Here is a 26,690-nt window from a genome sequence, read left to right as displayed (position 1 = left end):
CAGTTTCATAAATTATAAAGAAAATAAAGAAAAATCTTTATGTTTCAATGATTATTCACTAGATTTTAACTATGTATAGAATTCAATACAATGGATAGTCTTGATTGTGACGATAAAGTAGATTTTGTGGCTTCAGAATGACTCTAATCCAGGTGAGCTGAGGCAAAATGGCTCCTGTGAAAGTAAAGGACCCCTGAACTAGAACAGGACAATAACTTTTAAGTGAACATCAACAACAAACTACAGAGCAAACTTTTTTAATGAATGGTTGTTCCATATGAATATATGTCAAACTGGTAGTACTAAATAACAACAAAAACATACAAACCAAGAAAAGGAAAGTTTTACAGCATCAGGTTAAAGTTGAACACCTTATCTAACTACAACATGTCTCAAAACTGACGTTAACTGTGAATTAAAGTGCGTTTCAGGTGTCCATTCTGTGGATTTGGCCCTCAATCGCCACAAAGAAGCACTCATCATTTTAAATCCATCTTTTCTTCACTTCCTCTGCTGCAGCAGAGTAAAAACATGTTGCAATTCTCCGTGTGGACACCAGGGGGAGGCACCGTAAAGGTGGAGAGTCCTGAGGCAGGCATAGCTCCTCTGGAGTTTTCACTGAGGCTGACCCAGACAAGATTTCACACAGGAAGTCTAATTTAATCCAAACCAAAGTTCCCAGTGTCTGAAAGATTTCAGAGAATCTCTTTTCTTTCACTGCAGCGGTGAAGAGCCCTGACCTTAACTCCGAGTGGATGGTCGAGTTTAAAGTCAGGGCGTGTTTGTGCTATGATGTGAAATATAACCACAGAGAGCTGAGGATGACATGCCACCAGTAAAAAGTAGTTTGGTTAAAGGTGAAAAGACTTCAGGGCTGTTCGATTGCAGCAGATTGAGTTTCAGATCAATTACACACAAAGTTTGTTCGTGGCACAAAGAGGGAAGACCAACACCAAAGTCTGAGCCCCTGAGAGGGAGCACCTGAGCCTCCTGGTCCAGGTCTGTTGGTGAAGTCAGGTCAGCATGGTTCCTTCATGTGTGCAAAAAGTGAATCCAGCAACGGTTTCATGGTCCCCTCTCAGAGGCTGAATCTCAAACTCATCTCACTTCCTCATTCGACTCTCAGGACGGCATGAATGAAAACAAATCAGATAAGAATCCAGATTCAGCCCACCAGTCCGGGTGTTAGATCACCGGTTCAAGCCCTGTAGGTCACCAGAGGTAGAGCTCCTTCTCCTCCTCGCCCTGCCTCAGCCTTTGTTGATGGTGTTATACGAAGGCTGTGATGCCGGGTCCAGGGGCTTACTGGCGTCTTTACCTCGAACATGAGGGGTCGTTTGGTTTTGGTGTCCGTTCTCGACGATGGGCTCTCGTTCGTCGTCCATGTCCGACTCCTCGCAGCGTGGCAGCTGCAGGAAGGTGGTGAGGCCGTGGAGGTCGGCCATTTTATGGAAGGTGCGCAGGAGGAGGTACATCATCATCAGACCCAGGAACAGGTAGACTGAAAAGAGAGGAGAGAGGCAAGGTTAGAAGGAAGTTCTCCATCAGGGGGCGATGTGGAGAAATATGTCAGAATGTTTTTATGGCAGGATCAGGATCTGGATTTGATCACTTAGACCAGGGTCTTCAGCATTTTTCAGACCAAGGACCCCCTGACTGATGGAGAGACAGGCGTGAGTCAACGGGGAAATAGTCGGTTTCGTTTGTGGCACAAAAACTATCATTTGTGCCTCAATGGTTTTAGTTTTTTGGAGATGACGTCGCCGCCAGCTCTTCAAACAAAGTTTGTCTCGTGCTACCACGCCCAGTAAATCACTATTTTTGTTTTTAAGCTAATGTACCTTTAATATGTTCTTCTGCTTTTTCATATATGCCAACATTGAAGGACGAATTTCAGGTTAACATGTTAGACTGTCGTAGCGTTTTTTTACTTAGACGAGATGAACTTTGTAACGGCACAAACAAAGCGCAGACAAAACAGACTGTTTCCCCGAAATTTTGCGTTGGGTGGGGGGCCAGCTTCACGAAGGTAGAGACAGAGCAAGGACCTCCTTTTATATCTGTAAACTGCAGGTTACATAAGAATAGAAAAGACAATACTTTATGTATCCCTGAGGGGAAATTCAAGATGAGTCACAGCAGCAATCAAGAAAACAAAAGTAAGAAAGTGTATAGAAAGTGCAAAAAGGTCCATAAGAAAATAGATGCTGACAGCTTGTCCATCATTGTCCAGTCAGCCAGCCTCCACCTCCACAGGGTCCAGGACTGAGCTTCTTCAGCAGTCTGTTCAGTCTCTGTCTCCTGGATCCTGTCTGCTCACAGCAGGTGAAGCTCTTCCAATGTAGCGTTGGTGTCTGGTGTTAGCTCTGTTAGCCATGTCTGTGAGTAGCATGATGCTACTCTGCCTTCTGGTATTCCCTCTGTTGCTGGGTTAGCACAGCTAGCTCATCCATCTTATTGGAGATAGATCTTATGTTCCCAATAACGATGGATGGAAGGACAGGTCAATGTCGTCACTTCTTAGCTCACACCTGAGAACCAGCAAGTCGTCCTCACCTCCTTCTCCTCACCTTGTGAGGAAACATCAGGCCTAGCACCAGTTAGCATTGACATGCTACAGGCTGCTAACAGCTGATTTCACATGTAAAAAATTCAGCCATGGTTACATGTAGGATCTCCAGACAAACACAGGAGAAAAATAGTAAAAATATCACTGTAGCCCTAAAAAGTTGTGTGTCCATGACCAACAAATGAGCTTCTCCAAATGCAAAGATGATGAACAGGCAAAGAGAGCCACTGCAACAGGCAGCCACAACCAACAGGGTGGTGCCTAGCAATTAAACTGGGCCTAGGCCTATGTATAAACGTACCTCGTTAGCATGCATTCAGTTTTAAGCTATTCCTCCACTATATCCACTGATGTATGTTCAAAGACAATAACATGAGTAAAAATTGAAATATTTGGGATTAAGTACTTGAAAATACAAAACAATGCTGAATCAACCAAAAATGTCACAGACTCCCTGCAGTACCCCCATGGACCCCTAGGGGCTGCGAAACCCCTGTTGAAGACCTTTGGTTTAGACTATTTTGATCTGCAAACAACTTTTTTGGCCTCAAATGTTTCTTATACTGCACTCTGAACAAATTTGAAGCTACTTTATTTGTCATCTCTGCATGATTTCACAACTTAAATGAATTAAAATACTATACAATGAAAGCTGGCTGTATGAAATTGATCTTCCTATCTTTTAAGAGGGGAAAGTACTGTGTATTCTTTGGGTTTTAGTGCAATAAAAGGAAAGTTGCTTTCCCTTTTTCACCCATTACATATTCTTGTTTTCTTTCACATCATGAAAAGGAGAGTTGGACAGAAATTTGTTGAGCTTTTGTACATTCACAGAGAGAACAGACTGTGCTCTTTACATGCAAACACTGAAAGAGAAAGGTATTAAATATTGTGCATGTGTGGATAAACAAGATGCTGCAGATTAGGGAAGAGTAAACTTGAAGTTTTTCTGTTTACCCTCAATAAGAGGTTAAAAGCTCCCTCGTGTTGTTCCAAAACACCCAGCGTTTGTTACTTCTGCTCTGATTCTTGTGTTTTCCTCATGTGTGTTTTTTTTCCCGTCACATGGCTGCACTTAACAGGAGCAGGGTTCAGGTCCTGGACAATACTCACTCATTATACAAGTAGGCCAACTGTTAATGGAAAACAGCGTGGGATTACCCAGGCTTCAGGGCCAGGAGCCGAGAGTCAGCGTGGAGGTGAATGATCAGCTGTCTACACCTGCCGAGTCAACTCATACACCTTTAATGATTTACAGCTTTGTTTACATTTTTACAAAAACAGACTTTGAGCATCCAAATTCCAAAATATTTGCTCATCAGCAAAACTTCAAAGCTGAGGCGTGAAGGAAACGGCTAAAACCATCAGTTTGACATATTTCTGGTTGAAAATCCAAAGCTTTATGATAATGTGCAAATATTTGGGTAATATATTAATGAATAAGTTTGACGTCTTTCCAAATTATATTTGCATTAATTTCCATTTTCTAAAGAATATAACATTTTGAATCAGGAATAAAAATGACTGTAAAACCAACAAAGTCAGTGAAACCACATCCCTGCAGCATGAGGATATTTAGGAAATCTAATTTTGAAGAATAAACCTCACCACGTCTCAGGCTGTTGGTTATTAAAGTCTGAGGATGTAAAATCAGGGAAATGTTCATCCATCAGTCAGAAACAGCTTTTTATTCTTCAGGCCAATAACATGAAGGATAATAAAAGACAGGTTTGCTTTTCTTCTCTGTCATCAGAATGACTTCGCATATTAACCTGTTTACTCACAGAATATCAACCTGTGATATCTGATACACTAATGTTTTATAACTCATTGAAGCAATTACTGATATCATCAACTCTCCTCCGTATTAGAAATAGCGTACAGTATTATGGTCACACTCATCACATTTGTTACGTAATATTAATTTCTTGTGCAACACAAGAAAAAAATGCTTAAAACCATATATTTGTTTACGAAAATTGCTTTCAAAGGAAATTCATGCAAAAAATAAATAAATACATAAACCTACTAAAAACGTGGATAATTTGTTCACAGACTTCTGCTTAAATATGCTATGAGGAGGATTTGTTTTGATTGGACTACCCCGCCACCTTCTGGTCAAGAGTCTCACACACACTGTCATAAAGATGTGACTTTTAACCAGGCGTGCTTTTTTTGTTGTTTTTTGAAGCGTGACAACAAGCAAACGTAAGTTTGTACTGTACGTCAGTAGCCAGCTTTATGTAGCGCTAATAGCAGCCTTGTGCTCCGACGTATCTGTAGGCTAACGAGTCAAACAGCTAACTGTCAGTTTGTAAGTAGTTTAGTAGCCGTCCGTATGTAGCGCTGACAGCCTGATCCTGTGAGACATGTCCGTAATGTGTAACGTTAGTAAATCCTGGTTAGCTATGTCCTGCCAGTCATCTACCAATCAGAGCTAACGTAACCTCATTCTTCATTTTATTGATAGACTCTCAATTTTGAACCATAGTCTGTATAAAACATGGACGTAGTTTCCTCGGCGTCACCCGTCTGTTTCTGAAATGGAAAATGAAGCAGATCGGCTGTAGCGGCCATATTGGTAGTGCCAACCCTTACGAAAGAAAAACATATGTACCAATATATTTTTTGAAATGTATTGCAATATATTATTTTTCCAATATATTATATATTTGATATACATGGAAAAATATATTGAGGGCACATATACAATATATTATATATTCATGAAATATATTGCAATATATTGCAAAATACACAAATGATTGCCGCTTTCCATATATTGCAATATATTGGAAAATATAAATACTAATGTCATATATGGGGATATATTACCTAATATATGACGTGATATTTTCCAATATATTTTTCTTTCGTAAGGGAAAGGCTTCACGTACAGCTATAGGGCGCTTGTGAGTCACATGACCCCGAGGTGTGACTCTGAACAGCAGAGTTTGAAAAAGTTCACCCCCCGTACAGTGTGTGCTGATAGTAAAATTCACGACTCAGACAGGAGACGTTTTTTGAACCAGGCTGTAAATAGGTTAATTTCTGCTTTGAAAACAGCTTTTTTTGGCTTGCAGAGAAGTGGACATTAAAACTATGATTTCCAGAATCAGCTGAGCTAACTGAAGTTTGGTGGCTTCAGCAGGCCGACCCCTCTTCACCAGATCCCACTCTTCAGGGGTCATGTTGTGGAAAAAGGTCTCAATGAGTGGACAGTAATCAGGGAACCGTCCGCTCTGAGTCCTTGCTGGTCCTTGTGAACATCCAGGCTCCTCCATTGTGGGCTGGGTCTCTGCGGGTTTTGTGTTTGAATTTGCGTTCATTGTGAAAAAAAGTTTTTTTGTTGTTTTTTTGCTCTGAGCAAAGTGCACGATGTGTCCCTTTCTGTTGCAGGTTTCAGAATGAAACCTCAGGTGAGAGCTAAGACGTGTCGACATGGACCTGTCCTTCCATCCATCGTTATTGGAAACATAAGATCTATCTCCAATAAGATGGATGAGCTAGCTGTGCTAACCTAGCAACAGAGGAAATACCAGAAGGCAGAGTAGCATCATGCTATTGACAGACATGGCTAACAGAGCTAACAGCAGACATCAACGCCACATTGGAAGAGCTTCACCTGCTGTGAGCAGAGCAAGCAAAAACTTGTTGACAGGGACTTCAATACGGTCCTGCCCGACCTGATCAGCAAGCTAAGAAGTAGCTAAGCATTAGCATTTAGAAACAACCTATATTGGCACTGATAATCTCATTTTAATGTTTGGATTACAATGGGGCATATAGAGGGGTTATTTGTTTGTCAACAATGCTGGATGTGCGCGCAACTTGGGTGCAGAAGCACTGCGGAGTATAATGGTTTGTAAACTGATGCATTTTTAAACTAAATATCATCACTTTTATAAAGAGTGAACAGAAGAGATCAGCAAGTGGACAGATATTAGGTGGACAGACGTTTTTAGCGGAGAAATCCAACGCGTACCCAGAGATGAAACACAACTGTCACTCGCTGCTCATGACTGTATTATCCGTGGACACTTACTAGATTGTGACAGACGAGGAAGTAAACATGTGTCAATAAATCACAAACCCTCTCAGACCAAAAAAAGCACACACACTGCTGAGTCTGAGACCAGGTTCATAATAAAAGAACCAGAAACTACATCCAGAGTTAATTATTTACCCACAGACGTCACTGGTGTTTCAGTGTAAAGTGTGACCCTGTTAACTGGTGACTCTCGGCCGTTAATCACAAACACTGTCAGCTCAGAGTCACCAGTTAGCATGGTCGCTATTAACTCCAAAACACCGGTTGCTCTGTGACGGTCAAAACTCGAAAGATGTTGCCTCTGTCGTATAGTATCTTTTCTAAAAACTGAGCACAGAACAACCAAACATTTTTCTGCTGATAACAGGTTGAATTTAGTGTTTAAAAAACACTAACTCGTCTGAATGAATGGAGCTCATTTTTAAGCCAATATCAGCCGATACAGAGTTACAAGACCCTCTGTAGGTCACTAATCCTCCTCACAACCTGCAGGGCTGTTTGGTTTAATCTGAGTTAACCTGACCTACATCATCATCCTCATGTTATGTAATGAAGCCTGTAGGATGAGGAAAACAACACGGCTGCTCCGTGTGAACCAACAAGACTCCTTCTGAACTGAACTCATGGGATTAACTGAGGACACAGAGCAAAGAGCAACTAACATCAAAGACAAACACAATTTTCATGTCTCCAAAAGTTTGCAGAAACTTAAAGTTCAGTTTGATCAAACATTCTTCTTTCTGCAGAGACCAAACAGCGTGTCTACTTTAAAACAAAGAGTCATTCCTGTTCTGGTTTTATTACAGAGGAAACACCCTCACAGAGGAAGAACAACAACTGAGTGACTGAAAATGACCGTCATGTGATGGCGAAGTTTAATCTAATCACCAACAAAGAAGAACTGGGATCCATCCAAGGCCTCATGAAGACAAACATTTATAAAATCATCTGAATCATATCAGCGATGGGGGTTTCATCAACATCAACATGTGATTTCCTGTTTCTCTTCTTTAAGACTGAAAAATTCCTGCTACATTTTTCAGAGCGACTCGGTTCATCTGCAGAGGTATTTTTCTTTTTAAAACCAACACGCTCAGTCCACATCACTTCCCATGTTGCTCTCCTGCAGGGCGGGAAAATAAGTGGATTAACGTCACGACTCGCTGAGTAAGAGATGAAAACTGACTCACCAGAAATTGTTGCTGAATTTATGACGACGCAGGGCTCTGATTCGGAAAAGAAAGTCTAAAAATAGCGCAGACATGTCTCACAAAGACGACTGAGGCAGACTTATGTAAAGCTAAGGATGACGAAGCTAAAAATATATCAAGAGAAAAACAGTTTAAGAGTTATTTCTGTGAAAACTGAAAGCATGAATAAACAGTTTACGTACGTCAGTTTAGTTTTGGAAATCAGAGACGACACATCAAAGAAAAGTAGTTCATGATTTCTGTATTTATTTTTCCCAAAGCAAAAGGAAATGAATCAAAGGTGAATATCCCTGGTTTTTAAAAGTCATCCCTTCCTGCTCCTTGTGATCATATTTTAATCAACCTGTTAGTGTCTCAGAACTTTTAATCAGATAGACTTATCTGATTATCTGACTTGTGCAGCTCTTGAGTTGCCATTTTCAGATATTTGCAGACACTACAGAAATGACTGACTGCATTAAATCCAAACCTTGCCTTTAACCAAGGCTGTGGTTCCCAAAGTGGGGGTCAGAAACACTGATGGATGTTTGCAAAATGCCTTTTCATCCATGATTTAAAAAATAATAAGAAAAATTGGGTTAAATTTGGTATAAAAGCATGCAAACAGACAATGTTTGATCTATTTTTCTTTACTGAGGACCTCGGTGGTGACTGAACCAGGAAACTAAACAGAGGCTGTTTCGTTTTGGAAACATAGCAACGTGTGCTTTTTGGAGCTGCAACCTGCGACTCTGGAAGACCCTGACACCGAATAAAATTAAACATTAACACTTTGTTGACCTAAAAATGCTTCAACTTTTACAATAAGGCTTCAAATTTATAGAGATTTTCAGAAAATCTTTTGAAATTTTTTTGAATTTCAATTCTTTGACTTGTTTTCAATTTGAGGAAAAAAAATAATTTTTTCTGAAGATTTTGCAAATTTTGGAAAATTTCATTTTTTTTTGTAATTCCAACATTTTTTTAAATTATTTGATTTTTTTTTAAAGTGCAAAATCTTATTTTTAAACAATTCTTTGAAAATTAAGCTAATTTTTGAAATAACATGTTTTTTTTGCAAAGATATGAAATTTTGGCAAATTTTTGAAAATTCAAAATTTGGGGATTTTGCAAGTTTTTACACATTTTTTTTAACTTCATTTTCTTGAAAAAGTTTGCACATATATGAAATTTATGACGGTACTATTTTTTTTTTTGTATTTGCAAATTTATTAGAAATACAAAAAAACTTCTGGTTTTGATTTTTATTCACTAGATTTTTACTATGTTTAGAATTGTATTCAAGTTTTGTCCTTAATGTGAAGATAAAACAGATTTTGTGGCTTCAGAATGACTTTCATGAAGGTGAGCTGAGGCAAACTGGGCCCTTTAAAAGAAAAGGTTGCAGATCCCTGTTGTAGACCGATTCTCTACCAACCAGCTAAATGAAATATCTTAGGCCTTGTTTGGTTAAATTTTCTCTTTTTTGCGATTAGTCTATGAGTGTTTTTCCACAGCAGGAAGCCACTAATCTCTGACTGAAAAGTTCAGGCACAGCTGAAAAAAAGTCTTGATCTCTTATTTGAGCCACTGTCTCATTCACTCACAGTTAACCAGACATTAGTGCAGGTTTCTGCTGCACTTTCTGCAGGTTTTAACAGCTTGATGCGTCTCCGGTCCGGCTCCACTCTGTTGCGTGTTCGTTCCGTTCATCAGCTCTCACTGGCTGTGTGTTCAGTTTAGCATGTTGCAGGCTCTCCAGATAGCTGGAGTCTCAGACTGACGAGTTTCCTGGATTCCCACCCTAATGATGATCCTCCTCTAGTCCATGTTGGACTGTAAAACTCCTGGTTTGGCTGCGCTCATTATGTCGGTTTGTTGTTGTAGTTTCTTTTATTTTGAAAGTCACTGGGTGCTTTTTTAGAGGTTTCTGTGCCTAACTTCCTGTCCTACTCCATTTACTTTTTGTTAAAAAGCATGTCACAGCTCCGGCATCTAGCACAACAGGAGGCTTGCGTATCTGATGCAGGGACGCAGCTGGACCGCAACAGAGCCGATCCAGTGTGAGTTCACACATTGACTTGGATAGAAAACCTATCAGATCCAAAACCGTGACAGAGTGGTGTATTTTGGCTTTCCCTGGACCTGCCGCCTCTTTTTCCTATCACCCTGTTTCCTGCTCTATCCTCTGTCCTCTTTCCAAATTAAGGCATCAAATACATAAACAAAAATCCTCAGCAGATACAAGTTTCTACACATCAAAACACAAGTGAGTATTTTCATTTCCCTGCAGCAAACACATCCAGAGAGTCGTTTCTTTTTAGGGAACTGACATCTCAGCCCCTGACCTGCTACTGAGAAAAGAGAAGCAGAGAGAGACGCGACTTCTCACATCAGAGGTGAGAGTTAAAGCTTGCACGCACGACTCAGAAGGTCAGCTGCCATCTCTTACAGCGAGAAACACTCATCCTGCAGGTCAGACTGTATCTGGCATCATCGATGAAGAGCCTCTGGGTTTTCAGGACGTTACACCTTACATGATTTCTCTAAAGACAGAAAATGAGGACATCTCAGTGTCTCTGCAGGACACGGCGCTCATAATCTGCTCTCATCATCTCCAGCTCTGCAGGCATGTAGCAGCCCAGTGTGACCCTCATAGGACAAAACCAGGCCGCGTCATGTGACTCCTGTTGGCCGTCATTTTAACACGGAGTGTGTGTGGTCACAGTCTTAGTCATCACTGCAGTGGAGTCACAACAACAGAGGAGACATTTGGAAACAGATGAAGCTGTGTGGAGTTAAAAGGATCTTTAAACCAGGTTTAGAAGATTCAGAGAGTAGAGACTGTGTCTGATCTACAGCTCAACGAGTCTAAATGAGTCTTTTGTTCATAATTTAAGCTGACTGATGAAGAACTGGTCTTGTTGATCCATTTAGCTCCTGGTCATTTGCTTTGTTTCTAAATGTAAAAACCCAAAGCTTGTGCTGTTTCCTCAAGTTGAGCTCACAAAAAGTTTTGTTTACTTTCAATTGATCAAGTTTTTATTGAAATGAAAGCAGATCAAATCCAATGAACAGCATAAAAGGATGAAAAGATGCATCACGGTTAAAAATCAAAACAAAAGTGTGAAGATTCAAATTGGCTGAGATAAAAAATAAACTGCAATGCCATATTTAAACAGCAGGGGGCTGTTTTTCCTTAACAAAAAATACATGTAAATCCTACCCAAGTAGCTGCCTGTTGCAGCAGCTCTCTCGTCTTTGTCCGTTACTTGTAAATTTTTTGTCTCTTTTTCGTAATCTTTGTATTTGGAGTGGATCATCACTTTGTATGGTTCATTGTCGGTCACGGACACCAAACTTTTTGTGGCTTCGGCGATATTTTTGACTACTTTTCTCCTATGTTTGTCTGGAGATCCTACATGTAACCATGGCTGCATTGTTTACATGCGAACTCAGCTGTTAGCAGCCTGTAGCATGTCAATGCTAACTAGTGTAGGGCTTGATGATTTCCCTCGAGCTGAGGAGGAGGAGGTGAGGACGACGTGCCGGTTCTCGGGTGTGAGCTGGGAGGTGACGACGTGGACCTGTCCTTCCATCCATCGTTGTTGGGAACGTGGGATCTAGCTCCGGGGGATGGACGAGCTAGCCGTGCTAACCCAGCGGCATCATGCTGTTCACGGACGTGGCTGACGGAGCTGACATCGGACGCCGGTGATACATCGGAGGAGCTTCACCTGCTGTGAGCAGACAGGATCCAGGAGACAGAGACTGAGCAGACTGCTGGGGAGGCTCAGTCCTGGACCCTGTGGAGGTGGAGACTGGCTGGGCTGGAGAGTGGTGGACGAGTGGTGGACGGGAAGTCGTCATCTAATTTCTTATGGACATTTTTGCACTTTCTATATTCTTTCTTACTTTTGTTTTCTTAAATGCTGCGGTAACTCCTGAATTTCCCCTCGGGAATAAATAAAGTATTTTCTATTCTATTCTATTCTAAACTAAGAACACATGCAAACCTGAGATTGTTTATCTGAAGAGATTCTATTTATTTGTATTATTCATTTAGTAATTTTGATGTAAGATTTGTTTAAAAAATATTTAAAATATATTTTTAATTTATTTTATGCCATTCAAGGTAAAATATAATTTCACTGGCACTTTTTTACTGCAGAAAATTAAAATGAGTTTTCTTTAATTTGTTAAAAATATGGGAAAAAAAGTTGTAGTTTTTATACATTCAAAAAATTATATAGAATGCTGAGTTGAGTGTATTGTTACATCCCTGTCTAAAAGGTAAGGTTACCAAAAACAGAAAAATAATGAACATTTCTCGGTTATACAGAAAGGCCTTTTAACAACTTAAAGCTGCTCTGGTGATTAGTCAAGACTTGAAAGTTGGTGTTACCAACTCTTACAGGTGTCCCAAGTTTTCTTCATTTCTTCCAACCTGCTCTGTGTATATAAAAGCAAAGCTGAACACACTGTGGGACCAGACCCTCACAGAGAGCATTACTAAACAGTATTGTTCTGTAGAAAGTTGTGTAACCCTCTAAAAATGAGCAGGAAAAGACGATTCATGATGAAAGAAAGACAGAGTATCAAAACATTTACAGGAAGAGGTTTTTCCTCCAGAGAAAAGAAGTCAAAGAAAGTCAAGGTGAGCTCAGAGAGGAGAGCTTCCTTCTCAAACTGGGACTGGAAGCCAAAGCCAAACCAGAACCAGAAGACAAGTTTCTGAGAGTCAACAGCTCCAGAGGTCGTTGTGACTCTGTCCGGACCAAAAGCGGACTTTATTTTTTTCGTTTGGTGTGGTTTGTATTCAGATTGTACTTTTTGCAAGTGGACCATATTCTGTAAACACATCCAGGTGTGTGACGATCAGTGCTCTCATTGGACAGCACTGACAAAGGCGGCACACAGAATACAGACCAGGAAATGGAGCTAAACATGTGTGTTTGTGCTCTTATTAGAGCTGCAAAATCATTTTCAGTTTCAAGAGCAGCTCCTTCAAAGCAGCGAAGACGAATGCACGCAGCAAGGAGACGCTATGCTCTGCGTATCCTGACCCACAGCATGCTAGCTACAGCGTGGCTAAACAGAAGACGGAGGATCAGGTATGAACTAAAGACGGTTAGGTTACGGTGGCTTTATAGGCCCAAAAGGCACATGTATCCTGTAGTTAGTTTGGATGGACCTTGGTTTGTATTCAGACCTGCACGGGAGAACCACGAACTGCACCAGAGTTCGTTTGGAAGCGGACCGAGACCACCTCAAAAAGTGGGTCTCGGTCCGGTTGTTTGGTCTACACCAGAGTTCATTTGTGTCTATTCACACCTGCATGAAAAGTCCGCACCAGCGTGGGAAATGAACCCTGGTCCGTTTAAAGTGGACCAAACAGTCCAGGTCTGAATACGCCCTCAGTCTCAGTTTCAGTTACTGTGAAAAGAAGACTTTGAGACACAGCTTTGACAGGTCAGACTGCAGAAAGAAAGACATCCATCACTAAAGGTCCATTTCTCCTTCCTTTACATATAAAAATGTCCCTGCCCACATGCTTCCCCGTACGGAACTTTGAGCATAAATGGGCCTTTAGAAAGAGTCAGAAGAAGAAGAAGAAGAAAATAATATTGTTCATTTTTTCATTGTTTTCATTTCAGAGTTCAACAAGAGGGCATTTATGTGTGTCAGTGTCTGTGTCTGCCTCGAACCCTGTCCTCTGCCTTTATGTTGATGTTTTGGTTGTGTTGGGCCTATTCTGGGCAGGGAATAAGTGTGGTTACATCAGCCAATCACAGAGCGCCCAGTGCGTGAGTGGCTTTGCGTGTTGATTAGCGAGTAGAAGAAGCTATCCTTAGAGGCTACGATAGCGGATGTAGCATGGAGGAAGGAAAACAACCAAAGTGAAACGAAACTCCAAACAGATTAAACATTTTCCTAAATGAGGGTGAAGCTTGGATCAACTTTCAGTTGCTTTCAGGAACTTGGAGAGCAGCACAGAATGAAAAGTGATGCGAGTTAGCTTTGTGCTAACCAGGTATGTGTCAAATACTCGTGATTAGCTTGTGCTAACATGAGAAGTCAGCGGCTCTCGAGTATCTCACATGTAGCAACCCGATGCTACAGGTGGTTGCTGGGCTAGTGAGCATGTTCACTGCCACAGTTGGAGGTTGTAGGTGTGTGCTGCTGCTGGCACTGAGCCAAAGAAGAGGGGCCCAGTTCGAATGATGTGTTTACGAACAAGTTAAGAGTTTTTTTGATAGGTTGTAACGCCTGATGATCAGTGGATTGTTGAATTAAAGTCGGACCATAAACAGAGGAGAGGCAGGACTCAGCACGAACAGCTGAGCAGCGCAGTGTTTGTTTTTCTTACCTGCTCTGTTTACTCACACAGACAAACAGTGTGTGTGTGTACGGAGTGTGTGTCCTGACACAAAACAAGGAGGGGGACTTTTTGCGTGCAGCTTTGTGCTTGAGAATAAATTACAACATGTTTGTGTTGAATTCCTCATGTGAGTGAAACTGAACGACTCGTCTGTTTTCATCTGAGACAAAGAATCCAGAGTAATGACTTCATCCTGACGGCGCAGAGCAAACATTTACTGATACGGACGTCAGAGTGAAACAATCATGATGAGACAACACCTTCTTATCAAACATCTTAAATTCAGATCGACACGCCTCCAAGTGTGTGTGTGTGTGTGTGTGTGGCTGTGGAAACACTCAGAATCAGGTCACATCAGACTCAAAGTGACATGACCACGATGAAAAAACGGTGATGAAATTCAGACAGGAAATTGTACAATCAAAAAAAAACAAGATGCTGCTCAAACCTTAGGACAGGAAGAAGCTGAAAGTGAATCAAAATGGCGAACAGAGATGCTGGACTTTCAAAAGAAGGTGAAATAATCAGACGCTCACCCATGACGGCGACCTGGTACAGCGGTCTGTACTTCTGCGCCGGATGCGTCCCTGGGACAAAGTCGCCCAGCCCGATGGTGCACAGCGAGATGAAACAGAAGTAGAATCCATCCAGGAACGACCACGTCATCTCCACGGCGCTGAACACGGCTGCTGGCGCTACGAAGAAAAGCATGATCACCAGAACCAGCAGCAGCACGAAGTGGAGGATGGTGGCGGGCCGGGGCTCTACGCCTGATCGCTGCAGGAGGCCGACGGGGGCGAGGACCAGAGGGTACATCAGCCTCTGCACGCAGGCCGTCAGGACCAGCATGGTGAAGGGGACGCCAATCAGCGCGTAGACGATAGAGAAGGCTTTCCCGGTGTCGGACAGAGGCGTGTTGTGACCGTAGCCTGAGAAAGAAGGAAACAACAGGAAGTTAAAGAGAGGCCGTCACTTCCTGTGTTTCTGACAGATCCCAGCTTCTAATGCCTTTTAAGGACTTAAAAAAACGTTTAGCGTCTTCAAACACTTTTTCATGTAAAGTGCAGCAATTATTTTAATAACCCAACCCCTGAGTCACATGTTTCATGTTGTCTTCATGTCTTTAGACCAAATTTAATTTGTAGCACTGAGCTCAGAGAGCTGAGGAGGTGGAGGGAAGGCCTTGAAAAAGTAATCTGATTACAAATAACTGGTTACTCTTTGAAAAAGTTACTCAGCTTCCTTGATGATTACTTAATTTTGAATGTAACTAAGTTAGACTTTGTTTTTTTTTTTATATGAGTCTACATGTTTTGTTTTAAAGGAGCATGCAGAGATTATTGGTAGTTGTGAAAAATGTACTTTACAATTAAAAACAAAAATATTAATTTTATACATTTTTCATTTTAAATACAACCAAAGGAAGCTTCATAAGTATTTAGTTAAATTTTAGCTTTAAATTATATTTTTTAATGACTCTTTGTTTTAGTCCAGTTTGGTTTTTATTGCTTTATTTTTTTTCTCTCATAATCCCTGGGGACCTGGTCGGGGCACCCCAGTCTAAAAAAAATCTGGACACGCCCCTGCATGTTCATCTCTTGGAATAGAGGTAGTTACAGTGAAAGACAGGACCCATCTTCTCCCAGGTGAAAATCAAACAACTTTTGCTCACTTATTTTTTCAAAATTTAAATCCTTCATTTCTGTCTTTGTCTATATCAGGGGTCTGCAACCTTTACTTTCACAAGAGCTGTTTTGCTTTAGCTCACCTGGATTAAAGTCATTCGTGAGCCACAAAATGTATTCTATTTTCAGAATAAAAACAAAAACTGTATATAAATCTAAACACAATAAAAATCTAGAAAATAATTATCCAAACAAGAGTTTTTTATTAGTTTTTTTTTTAATATAAAATTGTACTTGTAAGGTCTTAGTTTTTTTTCCCTAACAATAATAATAAAAATCAAATATTAAAATTTCATAAATTTAGCAAATTTATGAAATTACAAATAAGTGGCAAAGTGTTTCAAAAAAATTGCAATTAAAAAAAAAGAACTTTTTTAAAATGTGTAAAAATTTCCCAAAAAATATTTTGAAACTTCAGAATTTATAATTTAAAATAAATGAATGGTAATTTAAAAAAAATGTTACTTTTTTAAATTAAGAAATATTTTTAAAAAATTGCACAATTTTCAAAGAAAAAGGAATTCAAATAATTAAAAAAAAATTGCAGATAAGAAAAAATGCAAAAATCCCCCAAAATGTGGAAGCTTTATTGCAAGACGTGATGCCTATAAAGTTCAACAAAATGTTAATGCATGATTTTATTTGGTGTTAATGTCATTAATCATCAGTACCCCCTGTAAGAAAAACAAAAATTCTTTATTTCAATATTGTATTGTTTAAAGCTACAAGGAGCTGGGTCAGGAAATAGCAGAGATTCAGATCCTCTGATTAATCCTGAAAAGTGACTCACATGGGATGAGCATTTTTGGGGAAAATATAGTTCCTGATTCAGGATGGGTACCACATTCTGTCTGTGGTACCGAGTATCGTGTTACCGGCATCACAGCTGACTGCTGAGATCAGGACTCAGCCTCACATACCAGACGAGTTACTGGGTGACACTTTCTTTTATATTTGATAAACAAATTTCTGGACACACAGCTGATTCTATCCAATGACACACTTTAAAAAAGCTTCATCTGCCAAACAACTGAGAGAGGACGCTGCAAAACTCTTTTCTGGGATGAACAGACGACTCCTCCATCAGCTGATTCCTGCAGTTTAAAGCCTGACTCTGAAGCCACCAGGAGTCCAGTTTCCTGCAGAGCCACAGCTCAGAGTCTGCTGGAGGTAAAGCTGCTGTGGTCATAATTAAAGAGTTAACAGTAGCACATGATTAGCTCTGTGTGTGTTTGAGCTGCAGCCAAGTTTTCAGCTGAAAGAAGTGAAAAACAGCAGCTGAGTGGTTGATATCAGGGAGCTGAAGCTGGAGGAAGGAAAGAAAAGTGACTCACGTTGCTGAAAACCAACAGGGAAACTTCCCACAACGACAACACTGCTGCTGAGCTCAAAATGTGATGGTAACAAGTCAAACGCAGCAAAGCAACACTTTAGAAACATGCAACAAACTCAGGCATAAGCTGCTCTGAGCTGAAGGCAGGAAAACAACAAACTATAAAAGCACAAAACAAAAAACCCACAGCAGAGGAGCGACAGGATGACACTCTGATGCAGCTGCTTTGATGATGCACCTGTTTTTCTTTCAGCTACAGTTTCTGACAACAGCAGCAGCAGAAATTACACCTGATGAATACTTCAGTCACCACCGAAGGAAGAAGAAAAGATTTTATAAAGCAACGTGGGAGGAATCTGATAGATCAGGGGTCTGCAACCTTCATAGGAGCTATTATGCTGCAGCTCACCTGGATTTAAGTCAGTCTGGAGCCACAAAAGCCACTTTATCTTGACGATTACGGCAATTAAGAAGTGCAAACATAGTTAAAATTAAGTAATTAGTCAACTAAACAAGAAGGCTTTTGGAGATTATGAAATTGTACACATGGTGTGTTTGTTTTTTTATTTTTAATATGCATGCAAAAAAAAATCAAAAATAAACAAAAATTAAAAAATGAAATAAATTGTGAAAATTAAAAAAAGTTAATTTAAAAAAATTTACAAAAAAAAGTCAAACAAAAGAAAAATAAAAAAAGAGAAATAATAATTTTCCAAAATTCTTAAATTTTGTGTGAAATAAAAATAATATTTAACTTATTGTGTTTTTGTCGTTTGCTAAGGTTTTGCCATATATTAAGAATGTTTATTAATGCAGCACTTTGGAAGTTAATTAAATCCATCCACACAGAATTAAATTATGTATTTTCTTCCAGATTTGTCTTTTAATAGAGTTAGTTTTTTTCTTCCCAGGGCTGTAAAACTTGAGGTTAGCCACAGGTGCATGGAAAGTTGGTGGGCTGTTGATGTTGTAGGAGGTGAAGTAGAGCGGTGGCAGGCTTTATTGACAGATGGGATGAAGATTTAGTTCAACAAATTAGAAAAATATCCAAACAAGAATTTATTTTAATTAATAAAATTGTATGTGTGATGTCTTATTTATTTATTTTATTTTATTTTTTTTTATAAATAAGCTAGTATTTAAAAAAATAAATTGAAATTCAAAATAATAATGCAAAAAATGGATTTGCAAAAAGATTTGCAAACAAACTTTCAAAATTTCCAAAAATTAAAGTAAATTAAATTCTAAAAGTTGCGAATCTTAAAAAATCTTGAAATGTAAAAATAACAATAATGCATTAAATTATTATTATTATTATTTTAAATTACATAAATTTGCAACAACAACAAAAATGAAATTTCAAAAGTTGCAAAAAATTTTGAATGTCAAAATTTCAATTTATTCAAAAAAATCTTGAAATTCAAAAAATTAAAAGAAATTTGAATTTTAAAATTTTTAAAAAAATTCTAAAAATTTCAAAAAACAAAAAAAAATAATTTTAAAAGTTACAAACATGTTTGAAATGTCAAAAAATGCAAAAAAAAAAAAAAGTATTTAAAAAAATCTTTAATTTTAAATATTAAAAGAAATTTGTATTCTAAATTTGAAAAAAAAAATTGCAATAATTATATTAGCAATAGTAGTATCGGGTATTGGTATCGACAAATATTTTCATATCGGTTCATCCCTATTCACAAGGTTCATTTTCAGATTGACAACTATTTCTTGCTGTTTTGTTTAATTTTACTTTAACTTTTAATTTGAGCTACTTTCAGACTTTTGTGGGTGAAATTCTCTTTTACTGGAGTAGATTTCAAGTGAGATATCGTTACTTTTACTCAAGCATGGCTTTCAACTTCTTCATACAGCACTGTTTAGAGCGACACAGGAGGTATCTGATGGATAAACCCTGGTGTTTTCTCATTCACAGATTCTATAATTACACCCTGAATGAATCATTTTCTGCCTGAGGAAGAGACGATCTCACACGTCGAGGATAAAGCCGTCTTTGTCCTGATCCTCCTGCAGGTCGCTCTGATTTCAGACACTCAGGAGCAGAAATAAAACTCTTGGATGAAGCTCTGGAGTCACATGTTTGCAGTGTTTGAGTGAAATATGGAGCACAATGCGTCTGTTGACAGAAAGTGAAGAGAGCTTTGTGTGGACCTGATAGTGTTATCACACAGCTGCTGTGGAGCCTGAGATTAAACAGGGTCTCTTTGTGCTGCGTTACAGCAAAGTTAAAAAAATAAAAACACACCTGACGTCACCTCCTCATGCATTCATCCTCCATATAAACCCAACAAATCATCATCTCACCTCATTTTCTTATCTGCTGCTCCGTTTGAGCTCCACTTAGCGGCTTAATGAGTCTGGAGCTGAATGAAAGTTTCAGCTTGAGGCTAATTTGGAGAAATCTTATCTGGCTGAACAGATTAGACACACAAACGGTGGTCAGTAGTCTGAATTTCTCTGGACAGGCGCTGTGAAGGGATTTTCTGCTGATCTGTTCGGCTCAGGGGGAAAAAAAATCCTTTTATGTCTTCAAAACTGAAGCGAGCAGATCTGAATTAAAGGGGAGCAAAGTTTTTGTTCAGACTTTAACGGTTTTTAAGTCGAGCGGAGATGAGAATAACATGTTTTGATGTCTGCAGAACTTCATTTTTGCAGAACTTGATTGTTCCTCTTCTTTTGTTTAGGAGTAACGTGTGGTATAAATGTCACCTACAGCTGGTTTAACCTTCAGATTAACGTTAAAGATGCTGAACAGGTATCTTTGAGGTGTTATGTCAGGAAACACACAGGGTCTTGTCAGAGAAAGTCGTGCCCTCGGGGTCATCGTGTTCTGCTTCATGCATGAATTTGCATTTCCTCGTTGGCCATGTGAGTCTGTCGGTCAGCAGCGCCTGGGAATGAGTCTCTTTGTTTCCTCAGATTGTTCAGAGGCTTGCAGCGAAAGCCTCTCAGCGTTTTAATACGACGTCAACGGGAGGGTGCTGCAGAGAGCGTGGGTGCTGCAGGCATCAGAGGTGGTTTTAAAATCCAATCAGAAACAGAAATATGAATCCCCTCAAACATGATGATTGGACTGGAAAAGTCCTGTATTTGATTTTCTTATTTCTTTCACAAACTTTGCTCTGAGCTTCCTCATTTTCATTTCAACTAAAACACATTAAAAGTTTCCTTTAGTTTCACAGGGAACTAGTCCTTTAAAGGTCTCATATCCTGCTCCTTTTCTGCAGTTTAATCTGGATCATTGATGTCTTCATGAAATGGTAGTAACATGTTTTGGTCCAAAAAGCCAATAAATCAAGCACAGCAGCATTGTTTCCAGGCTCTCATAGCCCCTCTGTTCTGAACGCTCTGATTTAGTGGGCGTGGCCTTCATATGTAAATGAGCCACCGCTGATACCGCTCCGCTCTTCTGCGTCACTGAGAGCGGCGCCACGAGCTCTGAGTGCTCAATGTTTATAAAACAGCGAAGCTCGTTTACCATAACATTACAGGCTAAAACAACAGGCAAACCGCAGCTAAAGTTAGCATCCTGAAGCTAACACAGAGACAGGGGGGACACTGAGGAAAAGCTCTTCCATCTGCTCCACAGCACACAGCATTTAAAATACTCACATTTCCAGGGTCCCAGGTTTGTTGGTGGATGGTTGGTAATGCGCCTGGATTCAGGACCAGTCTATTCGCTAGCCCTCTGTTGGACTGTCCAAAGATGGAAAAGCAGTTGGCCGTGAAGTGACTAGCACACACATGCTCAGTTTTACTGAGTGTAGCCGGCACATTTCCTTGATAAATGAACTCTAGACACTTAGTCTGTCTTCTTCTGAGATGGGAAGCTTGAGCATGGAACTATGTGGCTGTTTACAGCCAAAAACAGAGCAGTGATGGCTCTTCAACTTAGGCATTCTCCTCCTCGCTGCTGGAGAGATTTCTCTCCTGATGCGGGGAGGAGAGTGGGCGGGGAGGGGGTTCAGGGGTATCTGCTCCGGTGGACCAATCAGGTCAGACTTGCTCCTGATTGGTCAAAAAAGGGAATCGCTGACGTCGGCAAATCCCCAAAATCCAAACAGCTCGTTTTACATTCACAAGCACTACTAAGAACAGGTTTTGTCATTAAATATCACATTTTGTGGACTGGGAGGAAAGACAAAGACCCACAAATTTCACTAAAAGACTTGATAAAGTGATTTTTGCAAAATATGGGACCTTTAAATAACTTGAAATAAGACATTTTTCTGGACTGGTCAGGTGAATGTGGCTCATCCTGAGTCTAAAAAGACATTTTTACTTAAAATAAGACAAAAACACTTGATAAGATTTCATTTTTTTGCAGTGCAAACCTAAAAAAGGAAGCAAGAGGCGAAGGGGCTTGAGCAAGGGAGAGAAAATTAGTTTTTAACATGTAATTTAAGCTACTTTAAGTTATTTTTTTTTGTTGGCGACTTTCGCTTTAACTGGCCACTCTGCCTAAAAAAAGAGAAGATCTCACACACCCTGAATAAATCCGTCTTTGTCCTGATTTTCAGGTCATCTTTCCTGATTATTGTCGCAAAGGGTTGGAAAATTTTAGGTTACTTTCAGGAAACCATAACCTAACCCATGGGATTTTTAGCTCAAGAATATTGGACATTTTCAGATGAGAACGGAGACTTTATGGAAAAAAACATGGCGGACGGTATGGAGAGAAGGCAAAAAACGATCTAAAGCCTGGCTTGATTTTTTTAAGAAAGGCGACAACAGTGCGATGTGCAACATTGGTCAAAAAGTGATAACATTCAGAGAAACATGCTTAAACATTTGTCAACGGGTCACAGCATCAAATGTAAGGAGTCTCTTTGCTGGTCATAATCAAACAGCGTGTTAAGTGTTTGACTTAATACCAACAGAGGTAAACGCTGCACAAATAGTTTGTCGTTTGATTATTTGTTTTAACAATAGCTACGGTGGACCAAGTACCTCTGCTGCTTCGGCTCCTTTTTTTAAATCAAAGAAAGGCATTGATAAGACAACCACTAAAGAACTGAATTGATAAGCAGAATCAATAATGGCATCGGTATCGATAGAATCTTGTTAATTCCCATCCCTAACAGGAAGTGATGATTCTTTCCACCAATCAACTGGCTTTAGTGTTTCTAGCTCCACTTTCTGGGGTTGGATCGGTTCGTCTGACACCCCAACAGAAGGGAACCAAAAAGTGGTACGGTACGGGTTGGTAATTTAGGGACCCGTCCCGGTTTTAATCAAAATTTCCAAGAATTCCCATGGAAAGATCCCAGCTTTGAAAATTCCCAGAAAGCTGTGGCCGTATTCCTGATTCTTTTGCCCTGAGCGACAGAAAACAGAGTTTTTCCTCCGTCATGTTGACGTGCATGCTTCATTTATCTTCTTCAATCTGTGTGACGAACCGCTGCATCTGTGTTTCTCACGCATATTTTCTCATGAAACTCAACACAGCAGAGAAATATGAGCATATTTCAACTCACAGCTCATCTTTTCAGTGTATTCCAGGACTTTCCCTCATTTCCCCAGAGGTTTAGTTTGTTTAAAGCTCAGAAAAGTGAAACCAGGATGAGTTTGATGAAGTGTTCGCTCTGTTTTTACTGTGAAGTCTTCTTAAGTCCAGTCTCCAGAGTTATCAAGTCAAATTATGACAAAACCACAAGATTAAACGAGTGTTTGCTGAGTTTTTAATTTGCCTCAACATCCTGTCTAGACGGAGACAAACAGCGAGTTAAAGAGACAGATCTGACAGCCTGAGGAACTTTCCATCACGATACGGAAATCAGCGTCAGAGCAGCTCCTCAACAAACGGATTCAGAGACTTCAGAGAAAAATGATTTTACTCCACACTTCATTATTCCTTCTCATCTTAAAGCTCCTTAAACAACACACACAGTCATTTGTCCACATTAACACACTCATGGTGAAGACAGACGAAAAGTACCAAGGGTCTCACTGCAAAAGCTGAAATCTTATCAAGTGATTTTGTCTTTTTTTTTTAGTAGAAAATGTCTTTTTGGACTTAATATGAGCCACATTCACCTGACCAGTCCAGAAAAATGTCTTGTTTCAAGTTATTTAAAGACAAAAATGAGGTCTGAATTGCTGTAACGAGTAAAAAAATCTGCCTTGCAACATGGTTTGATTTACAGCAGCCGTAAAGCGTGACGGTGCTGAAAACACGTGAAAACTCGATCTGATACTATCCGATCCTCCTAAAATAGCCATACCAAGCGCTGATACCCATCAGTGTATCAGATCGGGACGTCCCCACTCGACATTTCATTAAGGTTTGGGATAAAAGGGTTGGATGGAAAAAAGTGACACTACAGCGTGTTAAAGTGTTATGACATGCTCTGGCAGACCTGGTATGGGTTAAATTCCTGACAGCAGAACTAATAAGTTTAGCAACAAGTTTCCCTCCACACTTAGTTGCACAGAGAGCAGGACGCTCAGTCTCTGGTTTGATGAGGAAATACAGCTCCTGATGAAACTCTTAGACTGACTGATGCTTCAGGGTCTGACGGCTCTACGCAGACAAGCATCCTTACAATTCTTTTTATGATGTTTTCCCTCAGAGTGAATTCATTCCTGTTGTTGTTTTTTTGTTAGATCCTTTCTTATCCTCAGGTCTTTAAGTTCCCGTCAGAGGAGAACTGAGTAAATAAACTCCATGGATGCACGTTAGGATGGATCAAAGCTTCTGAAGCCGTGGGTCTTTTCTCTATCTCTGTATCAGGTCTTTAACCTGTAGCTCTTTGACTCCTTTGAAGTGGATCCTTGTAGCTTTAAAAAATATTACTGAAATAATATTTTTCTTACACAGGGTATTGATGATTAAAGACACTGACACTAAATAAACTCAAGCGTTAACATTTAGTTGAACTAAATCTTCATCCCATCTGTCAACAAAGCCTGCCACCGCTCTACTTCACCTCCTACAACATCAACAGCCCACCAACTTTCCATGCACCTGTGGCTAACCTCAAGTTTTACACTGGCGAAAAGATAAGTAAATATGGAAAAATGGCAGACAACAAAATATGATGAGTACAGCAAAAGTATGAAAACGTGTCATGAAATTCAATATTCTTTCAATAATTTTGATAACTGACTAAATTTGTTTTGTTTTGGGATTTTTTTATCTGCAATTTTTTGGATTTTAATGCAAATTTTTGAAATTCAAATTTTCTTTTAATATTTCAAAAACTGTAAGATTTTCTTTTTGGTATTTCCACAATTTTTGACATTTCAAACATTTCAAACATTTCAAGTTGGCAACTTTTAAAATTTTATCTTTTTTGATTTTGAAATTTTTTGGAAAAATTTAAAACCTCAAATTTCTTTTAATTTTCTGAAAATTTCATGTTTTTTTTAGTTTTTGGCATTTTTGACATTTAGAACATTTTTGCAACTTTAAGAATTTCTTTTGTGTTATTTTTGCAAATTTCACATTTTTTAAAAGTTTTTTAGAATTCAAATTTCTTTTAATAATTCAAAAACTTCAAGATTTTGTTTTAATTTTTGACGTTCTTTACATTCAAACATTTTTTGCAATTATTCAAATTTATTTTTTTTGTCTTGAACATTTTTAACATTTTTTGAAAACTCTAATTTTCTTTTAATTTTTTAAATATTTCAAGTTTTTTTTTCATTTTTGCAATACTTGACATTTCAAACATTTTGTGAAATTTCGAAATTTTATTTTTTCATATTTGCAAATTTTTCTAAATTTAAAAAATGTATTAAATGCCAAATTTTTGCAAATCTTTTTGCAATTTTTTTTTGCCATTTTTTTATTTGATTTTTTTAAACATTTGCAAAATTATAACAAAGAAAAAACTAAGACATCACACGTTCAATTTTGTTAATTCAAATAACTTCTTGTTTGGATAACTTTTACCTTGATATTACCTTTATATAGATTTTACACACGTTTTTGTGAAGATAAAGTAGATTTTGTGGCTTCTGATTGACTTTAATCCAGGTGAGCTGAGGAAAAATGGCTCCTTTGAAAGTAAAAGTTGCAGACCCCTGCACAAAAACATCTGTAAGCTCAGCTGCACCTCACACACACACACACACACACACCCTGCAGAAGCTGCTGGACTCTGTTAGTTCCCAGTGAACCTCTGACCACCCTCCTCCATCTCTGGCCTCATGTTCAACTTCTGCCTCAGTTTGACAGTTAAAGCCTCTGAACACTTTCTCTGATCAGGAGAAACATGTGAAAGAGTCTTTTCTGTAGTTCAGGGAGATTTGGGGGTTTCTGAGGGAAATTAACAGTCAATGATTTGTTCATTGTTTGCTGAGCTGCTGAGGGATCTGTTTGAGTTTTCATCCCAGAGCAGAAGTTAAACAAACAGCTGAAAACAGTAATTAACATCAGGACACGTGGCTAAAAGGTCAGAAAATCCCCGGAAGAGTCAAAGATTTGGGGTTTTGGCTTAAAGATTAATCATAATGTAAATGTTTTATCCAAATGTTAGATGTGTTTGACGTTGCAGGGTTTCTTTGGAGATGTGTGCGCGAACATTTCAGCTTTTTCCTCTTTGCGTCCTGCGTAAAAAGCGCCCCCGGCTGAAAGCACCCTTTGTTTGTGGTTTGGACTCACCGACAGTGGTGACCAGAGTGTTGGCGAAGAACATGGAGGAAGCCAGGTCCCAGCTGGAGGCTTGCACCGTGGAGTTTCTGAGCACGGAGACGCCGTACTTGTTGGCCGTCAGCACTTTGAGCAGAAAGCGCTCGAGCGACGCGGCGTTGACGCAGCTCTGGTTCAGAAACTCCTGCTTCAGAGCCTCCATGTCCTGGCGCAGCTTGTCCTCCACAGGCCGCTCGATGCTGGAGAAGACCAGGGCCCCGAACAGCAGGTAGATGATGTAGAAGAGGATGAAGCCTGTGAGCAGCAGCCACGACCTGCCGGCTGAATGCATGTCTGAGTTTCACTCCTGGACGAGCATGAGCGGAGCAGCGGAGCAGCCGAGCGCAGGGCCTCCCTCTCTCTGACTCTCTGACTCTCTGGCTCCTTTCTTCCTCTCCGTGTGGGAACTTTTCAGGGGGCTGTCCTAAATGAACTTGAACACCTCCTTGTCAGCTCATCCTCCTCCCACAGCCAAACTGGAGGGTGTGGTCAGACCAGGATCCTGTGGTGCATCCTGGAGCCTGGGAAAGTGTTTTCTCATCTGTCAAACTTTTGTCACTCAACAAGTTGTCTTTACATGACACACTAAACAGCTCTACATCTGACCTCTGATCCAAACTTTTCCAAGTTAAATTTTTCTTGTTCCACCAAATTATGAGACAACTTCCTGTTTTTTTGTTGTCTTATCCTGTTTATCTTCTTATCAGCTCCAGGTCATAAAGAAAGTGTCACGTGTAACTCATCAGGATGTCAGATTGATGAACGTGTCAGGATGAAGTTTGCTCAGTATCTTCATGTAACTGTTTGTCTTTATGTTGTAATGAAGTGTT

The 26,690-nt window shown here is 39.6% G+C and overlaps 1 protein-coding gene across 1 annotated transcript; it reads right to left on the bottom strand.

Moving 5' to 3' along the window:
• Nucleotides 1–144: 144 nt before the first annotated feature.
• kcnk6 (potassium channel, subfamily K, member 6) lies at nt 145–26,279 on the bottom strand. Its single transcript, XM_074678744.1, has 3 exons — nt 25,834–26,279; nt 14,729–15,121; nt 145–1,501 (listed from the first exon to the last, which is right to left on the bottom strand). Exons 1-3 carry the CDS (start codon nt 26,150–26,152, stop codon nt 1,251–1,253), a joined length of 963 nt encoding a protein of 320 aa, XP_074534845.1. The 5' UTR covers nt 26,153–26,279; the 3' UTR covers nt 145–1,250.
• Between the last annotated feature and the right edge of the window lie 411 nt (nt 26,280–26,690).

Source organism: Halichoeres trimaculatus, unplaced genomic scaffold, assembly GCF_033239565.1.
Source record: "Halichoeres trimaculatus isolate MK-OKI-2021-1 unplaced genomic scaffold, fHalTri1.1 fHalTri1_scaffold_9, whole genome shotgun sequence".
NCBI lineage: Eukaryota > Metazoa > Chordata > Actinopteri > Labriformes > Labridae > Halichoeres > Halichoeres trimaculatus.
Note: the sequence above shows the minus strand (reverse complement) of the source record. Positions and strands in the feature narration are given on the sequence as shown.

What these genes read in the sequence shown, in the direction of transcription:
- kcnk6 (XM_074678744.1), bottom strand. Translation starts at nt 26,152, where the DNA reads ATGCATTCAGCCGGCAGGTCGTGGCTGCTGCTCACAGGCTTCATCCTC. An exon ending in CACTCTGGTCACCACTGTCG is followed by an intron (nt 15,122 to 25,833) that starts GTGAGTCCAAAC and finishes CTTCTTTCTCAG; the next exon opens with GCTACGGTCACAACACGCCT. An exon ending in GTACCAGGTCGCCGTCATGG is followed by an intron (nt 1,502 to 14,728) that starts GTGAGCGTCTGA and finishes CTCTCTTTTCAG; the next exon opens with TCTACCTGTTCCTGGGTCTG.